The sequence below is a fragment of the Pholcus phalangioides genome, unplaced genomic scaffold (assembly GCF_987345545.1).
Source record: "Pholcus phalangioides strain wild (caught in Gottingen) unplaced genomic scaffold, Ppha-v1.0 ptg000015l_1, whole genome shotgun sequence".
NCBI classification, from domain to species: domain Eukaryota; kingdom Metazoa; phylum Arthropoda; class Arachnida; order Araneae; family Pholcidae; genus Pholcus; species Pholcus phalangioides.
This window is the reverse complement of record NW_028301608.1, coordinates 26,847,714-26,856,557: the sequence shown is the minus strand read 5'-3', so window position 1 is coordinate 26,856,557 and position 8,844 is coordinate 26,847,714. Positions and strand designations below refer to the sequence as shown.

Sequence of the window (8,844 nt, the reverse complement as noted above, 5' to 3'; positions counted from 1 at the left end):
TATATATAATAAAATATATATATTTATATATAGGCTCTGTCATAGATACGGCTGTAAGATCTGACGTGAATGTTTTTTGTGCCTTGAATCACGTGTTAGGTGCTGGCATAATTAAATTTTTTCATTATCACCGGCTTTGTTTTTAGAATAGGTAACAAACAATACCAATGTCGTCTATTTTCGTTGTGAACTGCTCGGGATATTGCGGAAAACAATTTGTTTCGAATCAGGGCAGCGGACCTGGTTGTCCAGACGGGAAGAGACATTTAAACTGAAGTAAAGTCGTGCGATGCACCTTTGTCATGCGCATCTGGCGGTATCATTGCTTTTAACTTGTTTTAGGTTCTTGTTGAGATGTGAGCGTTAAACGAATTTAATCACGCAAGTTTTTTTCGAATGTTCCCAGCATCGGCAGACGATTTAAAAGACGTGTTCATATCGAAAAGGCAGAAATGCCGAATGCTGCCATTCGGAATCGGCAATAAACTATGGGTCGCGGCCTAATGAGCCCTCGTATACAGAAAATGATCGTGGTGCCTTGTCTAAAACCAACCTATTCATCAGATACAGTAATCATGGCAGTCAAAGTAATAAAAAAACAGCAAAATCCGAGACTAATATGCAAGGGCCATTTATTTCGATATCATTTTCTTCAACATAATCGTAATAGATAAGAAGACACTGGTGTTATTAATTGAGGAAAATTTTTTTTTGAAAAGATAGGAAAATATTCACAATGGTTCGTTGTTAAAGAAATTCTCGATCATATACAGTGCTTCACCGGGCTTGTCTGAAGGTACCATATGGCCGGCTCCCTGTGTTAAAGAATAAAATAAAAACATAATTCATTCAACTGAAAACAACTCAAATCAAAACAGTTCAACTCAAAACAACGATTAACATCTTGAAACATGTTCAGTTCTTAATGACTAAATTTGTAACTTAAAAGTACTGGGAAGCTGGAAAACGGCTTGAGTGTTATCAGCCCTTCAACTTCAAGATTTGAGGAAAATTTATAAGACAAAATGATATAATTTGTGATGTTCTCTTAGGCCGGCATTCCACTATAAATTTTTGGAGAAGTTCTTTTATAAAACTTGAAAAATCCATTAAATAAACTTATCCATTATATTCGAGCGAATGTAACCAAGGGGCATATTGGTAGTTTTCTTCAAGTTTTGTAAAATATATTTTATCAAATCTTTAATCTTTTATATGTATATACATTATAATCTGGCCTTATACAGAGTAATTATATTTTGGTGTGATCATGACACACACACAGTGGTGGTTGGTGGTTTCAGGGGGGATTACTTCCTCCCAGGCGAAGAAACCCCCACACTGAAAAAAAAATTTGCAAGACACATAGCTCCTCCTTAGGATAACAAATTACTGACAAAAGAAACCTGTCCTCTATCCCCCCCAAAAAAGTGTCTGGACCACCCCTGGTTCATGATCATATTTACCCAAATGATGAAGAAAAACAAACAAGCAAAACACAGTGCTTCAAGCGGCCACTGTGTATTTATGTGGACATAATACTTGACTCTCATCGGGAGGATCCAAGTTAGAACCCTATTTGCAAAATAGTCGTGATGGTCTGAAGATTTCGAGAGGCGAATGCGAGCCGGTCTCCCGTTTGAAAAAGTCTCCTCGCAGAGATCAGCAAACATCTCAAACACGACACTTACACAACATGGAAATTGAATCTTACGAAGGTTTTCAAAACGAAATTTTGAATTCAGGAATGAAAGAAAATTCAACTGCCGTTGCGGGAAATGGAACCCACGTCCTCTCCCTCTCCGGGTGAGTGCTCTACACCACTGGACTATAAAGGCAACGAATTTCTCAATCTTTCCTTAGATCTCCTGTGCGCTGAAAGAGTCCGTACACGGACGGTCGGACCTAACTGAGGTCGAAGCTCACAATTGCTGACATTGCCACTGGATCTTGATTTGAAAACCTTCGCATGGATAGCGGAGAGTTACATAATTCTTGATTTAACATCTTTTCTTCATAATATGGAATACAGATGGGAGCACCAACAGTACAAAATGTTACTCTGACGACATAAAAAAGCGTTTGTGGCCACACATACACTCAGAACTAACATACCGGCATGTAGGCTACCGATTCATTAGAAATCCCACAGAGAAGTGTATGCCGTCTGCATATACGGTTAAGTAGTAGTTTAAGTAGTAATATGTTTGACACTACTTGACTTGAGATAATTTATGAGTGGTTTGGGGGAATAATTGGAAATAAAGAAAAATAACCAATGATAACTCGTTCAAACCTTGACTATTGCAAATATCAATTTTCCGTATTCTTTGACGAAACCAGCGACTTGATTCTTGTATTTCCATGGTCGATATTCTTTGGTCATCTACGTACACAGATTGAGAGAATTACTTGAGATCTTGAAAATGAAATGAATTATGCATAACACAGTGTAATTCTTCAAGACATTCACTTCAATTTAAGGCTGCCAGATTCCAAAATTTAAAGTCAAGTCCAAATAAACTGAGCAGTCCCACAAGAATCTATATTGGGTCCTTCGCTTTTTCGAATTTTCATTAATGATCTATATAATTTGGAATTTTAAGGTTCCATGATCACTTGGGCTGATCCGATTAATGGATTATATAATCGAATTGATCTCGATTGCAATTTTTAATAATATTTGTGAATTAACTCGATTTTTTGGAAAAAACCGATTAGATGTCATAAAAATCATGTTCTTTATATACAGAACATTTTAGATAAGTGAATATATTAAGTGATATAATAAGTGAATCACTATTTTGATCAAATTAGATTCAATGAAAACCGATGATTTCACTTCCAAATTGAGTTTTATGAGAATGTAGGTGTCACTGTGAAAATTTTAGATTCTAGAATTTTCACAGCGATTTTAGATCAAAGGAGTTTTAAAAGACTACCAAATTGTATTGTTTCCACTACGAACAGTAGTTTTTCGTATTCTTGGAAGCATCAGCTCATTTCACAAGTGCTATTCGAGAGGAGTTTCTAGGAAAACAAGCAAAACAGTATAATCGAAATTAGTTTCGAAATCAGTGAAAAAATAGCCAAAACATAACCGATTTTTTTTCTTCAAAAAAAAACGATGCAAGTGAAGAAATCACAAATTTAGGCAATTATATACAGCATATCAAATTGCTTGAAGCGGGCAGCCTTATTTTTCGAACCTATTCCTACATTTTTTTTACATCAACCAAATAGGAAATTGAAATGAATAAAATATATTTTTAACGACATCAATTAATATTATTTGGTCACAGAAATATTCGATTAAAATTCGATTAATCGATAAAAATTTTTTTGATCAACCAGTTAAAATTTATAATCGATTAATCTAATTTTAATCGAACATTTCATATATATATATTTATTTATTTATTTTGTGACACACTATATTTTCACTCTCAAAACTGGTAAAGTATAAATATGATCATTGATCACATATAACGATGATTCTCTGTTAATGTATTCATGTCATGACCTTGATAGTCATAAGAATAAGAATCATATTGATCACGATTTGATATTAATTCAAAGATGGCTCCATGCTAATGATTTAAAATTAAACTTACAAAAAACAACATACATTAATTTCAATCTTATGCAAACTGATTTACATCTTAATCTCAAATTTCACTCCCTAGCTTGTGATTTGCGACCTGATTGTAATTGCGATTCAATTCAAGAAGTAAATAATATTAAATACTTCGGTTTAAATATAGGTAGCAATTTAAAATGGAAATCCCATGCTCATGAATTACTTAAAAAACTTCATTTTGTTTTATATAATCTTTATTATATCAGTACGAAAGTTATCGCTAATTTTTTAAAAGCCCTATATTTTGTACGGCTTTATTCACTTATAAATTACGGTACAATGATACGGGGTGGTGATTATAAAACTAATTTATTGCCTTTATTTTCACACAGTCCAAAAAAAAGAGTTCTCAAAATTTTGAGTCGGGTGTAAGTCTCATTCTTCTAAAAAAATTTTAGAAATCTTAATCTACTTATTTTACGCCATAATTCCCTTTATCGAATTATTCTTTTCTTAAACCGTAATAAAGGCTTATTCAGTTTAAAAGATAATGCATCCGAGCGAAGACGTCACATGATTTACCGTATTTTTAATTTGAGGAAAGAAATTTGTCGTAAACATTTTTATTATTTAGCTCCGGAATTATATAATTCATTACCACTGGAAATACAAAATATACCCACGCACGCGACATTTAAAAAATTATAATTCGAATTATTAATTCCACGTAGTTTACCGGACTGGAGTAACTTCATTATCTGTGGTTCCATCGTCGTGTAAACACTTTTGTAACCAGATGAAACATTCGCGCTGGAAAAAAGGTTTTAATGCAAGAGCATAGTATTTTTCTCAATATTCAAAAGATTATTAATATTCGTCAGTACAATCACAATTTACTAATATAACTATGTAAGGTTTCGGGGACTATATCTACAGAGGGAAAAGGACTGTTTGAAGGAGTGCAGAGAAGAGCTACGCGTGTCCTTGTTGGCACACGGGGCTTTAGTTATGAAGAGAGATACCATTTCTTGAATAAGTTGATTTACATTGGAAGAACGCAGGTGTCGTTGGGAATATGACAGAAGTCCGAGGACAGTGTCACTCTCCGCTATCCATGCGAAGGTTTTTAGCAGCTGGCAGATGCGAAGATGTATTTAGGAAAGAGAGAAAACTCAACTGTGTCCCTGCGGGTAATCGAACCCACGAAGGGCGTTCACCCGGAAAGTGAAAGAACGTGGGTTCGTGTGACAGAAGTGTTGAAAATTTTCACCGGGATGGATAGGATGGACCCATGAATAACTATTATGCCGTCAATCGACTGCTTCGACAAAGGGACACCGGTTTCGATTCATAAGGGACATTTCTAGATTGAGGTGTCGCAGGGAGTTTTCATTTAATAGGGTTGGTTGGTAATAAATGGAATAGCTTGGCCCCTAGGGTGGTGAATTCTAGCACAATTGATATATTTAAAAAGAAATATGATAAACATGTTGGGGTAAATCGAGAAAAGCTATCCGTTCTTAGGTAAGATAACCATAAATATTTTTATGGGCATTGTATTTTATTTTGTCATTGTATACATAGTTTTTAATTTTTAATGTTGCTGTAATTTAGAAAAATTATGATATCCATATTTGTTATGGCATGTTTTTCACAGCCACCTCTTGGGCATTTTGCCTGTTGTGGCCTCGTATTTGTACTTGTAAGAGCTCCTGTGTGCCATGGTCTTTACCTTTTCAGACCCTGCATGCACACACAAATGTGACGGTTGTCTTTTCTCACTGTAGAAAAAGCAAATAAATTACCTCAGTAAATAGCCCTGGCTTGAAGGATTATATAAGTTTAAAGTTAAGAATATGGTGAATATGAGTTTTGGGGCTTCCATCGGAGGGCAGCACTTGTCGATGAACTTCCAGGGAGTTTTTAAGATAGTTTTCGGGAGATTCTATCCCGGAGACACTGTGTGATTTATTACACAAACTTTGGCAATGAAATTCCCTTTAAAAAATCTGTTTGTGAAGATGAATATACTTGGATGAGTATCATCTTGGATGAAAAAATTTAAACGAAATGAATTACTTCAGAAAATAATTTAAAATTTGAAAAAAATAAAAAGAGATTTTCTGACATTTATGTTTTTAAAGTTTTTTTTGAGTATCAAAAATGCAAAAACATATTGAAAATTAAAAAAAAAAATGAATGCTCGGGTATGAAAGAGTTAAGTATCTGATTAGGCTTTAGCTTCGTACATTGAAAAAATGTTTTCTTTAGGCTATAGAGCAGGGGTTACTTAACCAATGGGTCGCGACCCAATCCTGGGTCGCAGGGCCCTCCAAGTTAGGTGGTAGAAATTCATTTACAATCCTGTTATAAACCCATTTGTTGTGACTGGTTTCAGAGGGCGTTTCAAGATTTCGGTGACCTGCGCTGGGGCCAGACATTCTTTTGGATTACTCTTAAGAGCTATGATTTTATCTACAATATTGTTCTGGGAGAAAGATGGCTGCACCTGAAATGGCCTGATATTTCTAGAATATGCAGGAATGCTAAAATATCGGTACAAAAATATGAACTCACTAAAAAATTTATGAAAATTTAAAATTGATTTAGAATTCTAAATTAATGAAAGAAATGCATAATTCAAGAAAAACTGAAAGAAATATATAATTATTTGAATATTGAATTATTGAAAAATAATTGAAAATTACTGAGAAACAGTTGAAATTTAATGAAAAATAATTCAAATTTACCGAGAAATAATTGCAAATTATTAAAAAATAATTGAAATGTGATGAAAAATTATTGAGAAATAATTGTGTGTGTGTGTGAGAGAGAGATAGAGTTGGCAAATGTGATAATTGAAAATTATTGAAAAAATGAAAATTAATGAAAGAAATAAACCCAAAATTAATGACAAAACAATTCCAGAGTTAACCGAAACCCATAGTTAATGAAAATTCAAATTTTGTGGAAGAAATAACTTCAAAACTATTGAAACATTTCAATTATTTGAGGCCCAGGCTCTGTTGACGCATTTGCTAAGAATTCATGAATTGGTTTTACTAATTTGGAAAAAGTACGATTTTGTTAAAATCAGTAATATTTGATCGAGTTTCAGTAAAAAAGAAAGAAAAAAGTAGACATTTATTTATTCTATGTATGGGCTGCATGGGCTGAGAGACGGGGGTGGGGGCATTGTGCCCCCAGCGTCAAAGGTGGAGTCGACTGATCTAATATTTAAATGTATATATGAATTGACATATCTCATCATCATCGTTCCCCCATTCTCCAGCAATAATGACCACGGTTCCCCAGACTTCCAAGTCTATCTCCGCCTATGATGGGCTGTGAAGTTGATCATGTTGTTGATTTTTGGTTGCGGCTAAAAAAAGGTTAAGAACCCCTGCCGTAGAGCCATAGTGTATTAGTGTTTGAGTTCCGTGATGTCTCCCGATGACGCTAGCCGCTAGCGCCCGAGAAATAGCTCAAAATTACGGGAAAATTTTTTTCAAATAACTGTCGCGGTTGGGACAACTATATTCCACACACTTATATATATATATATATATATATACATAGTCAAATTTTATAATGTAACCACGGTAAATTACCTGCATACAAACCATTCCTTAACATTTGGAGGGATATGGATAGCCAATCTTACATCTTCACGGTTCAAATACGTTGTTAGATTGCTCGAATCGGTGCATGGAATAGTATCTTCATCCTATAGAGCGGTATAAAAGCACAAACTGATGGTAGTTAGAAAAAATTGATATTAGATGGCAGCAGTACACATAACAAGAATTTGCATATAAAAAGTTCACATCACGTATATTCCATATGTACCATTTCGATAGAAATTGCGCAGTGGAATATAAACTGGGCGCCGTTCTGTTTAGTAGTACTAGTGTAGAAGCACAAAATAAAACAGGCTTGACCGCAGTAAAAAATTGCTACCGCAGGGAGTCCCCCATCGACGAGTTAGCGCACCAACCTCTCGATGAGTATAAAAAAAACAAGCCTGCCGTTCGCAATCGGCAATAAATTGTAGGTCCCGGTCTAATTAGCCTTTGTGTGCAGAAAATGACCGTGGTGCGACAAAAATGATCAATAAAACGGGATTATGAAATTTTTCTCAGCGTAAAGGTGGTCAGTAGACCAGAGATTACCAACGTAAAGGTTCTCGTGGAACCCTCGATAGTTATAAGGCTGTTCTGCGAAATCCTCGCTTGTTGTCAGGCTGTCCAGCATAACCCTTGACGATGATGTTTTATATTACTCATTCGGAACCTAATGACATTGTTACTGAAAAAAAAAATGTTCTTACTGGCATCTGAAAAGCACCTTAGCCCCAGGGCACAATGAAAGAGGGCATAAGCACCACCTCTAATATAGCATATTTATTGTCATAAATCATTGAGCCAGATTTTATCGTGGAAGCTCCTACGCAATGAAGTCCCCGAATGACCCTCAGAAAGGAAGGAGGGGCTGACAGAGCTCCAGCTCGGCATGGGCGGTGATACGGGGGGGGGGGGGGGCGTGGGGACATTGCCCCCCCCCCAGCGTCAAAGGTGGAGTCAACTGATCGTGCCCAGCAATAATGGCCGTGTCCCCCCAGACTTCCAAGTCTATTTCCGCCAATGCAACCCGGAGGTCCGACCAATATGATACTGTCATAATTTTTTGTTTTTCACACTACAAATCCATAATGGATGGGCCCGTTAACAGACTGACCTTTGGCCTCGCTAAAGATCCCAACGTTGGGTGCTTACTGCAGGATGTGGAGACCATAAGTCCCCGTGATGTGCCCGGATGAGACATATGTGTAGATGACACTGGGTGCCCCGTAAAATACACGTAGATTTTCCAATCCGCGTTTCTAGTGAATAAAATTTTTCCAAAAAACGAATCAAGAGGTTTGATTATAACCATCAGCCACAAAAGAAAATCTATCGTACAGGAACTCTGGCATATTCCTCAGCAGAAATAATCATGATACTAATCATCAGCCCTCTCATCCTATTGGGGGGCATAATGGCGAATCATGAACTTTGATTATAACTATCTCTTTCACTGCAAAGAAAATAAGCTTCATCGTGATTTTAATTGAATTTGAAAAATTTCACTTAATTTGCACATTTTACTAATGTTAATTTACCGCACACAAACAGCAACTATTAAAATTTTTAAGCAAAATTAACAATTTAAAAAATATTATTGCTTATAAAATATTTATTATCATCGTGTAATATTGGCTTTTT

At 35.6% G+C, this 8,844-nt stretch overlaps 1 protein-coding gene across 1 annotated transcript; it reads right to left on the bottom strand.

The window, feature by feature from the left end:
- Nucleotides 1–664: 664 nt before the first annotated feature.
- LOC149075753 (lysosomal protective protein-like) lies at nt 665–7,303 on the bottom strand. The gene is made up of 3 exons (XM_089245448.1): nt 7,192–7,303; nt 2,297–2,386; nt 665–815 (listed from the first exon to the last, which is right to left on the bottom strand). Exons 1-3 carry the CDS (start codon nt 7,204–7,206, stop codon nt 732–734), a joined length of 189 nt encoding a protein of 62 aa, XP_089101574.1. The 5' UTR covers nt 7,207–7,303; the 3' UTR covers nt 665–731.
- Between the last annotated feature and the right edge of the window lie 1,541 nt (nt 7,304–8,844).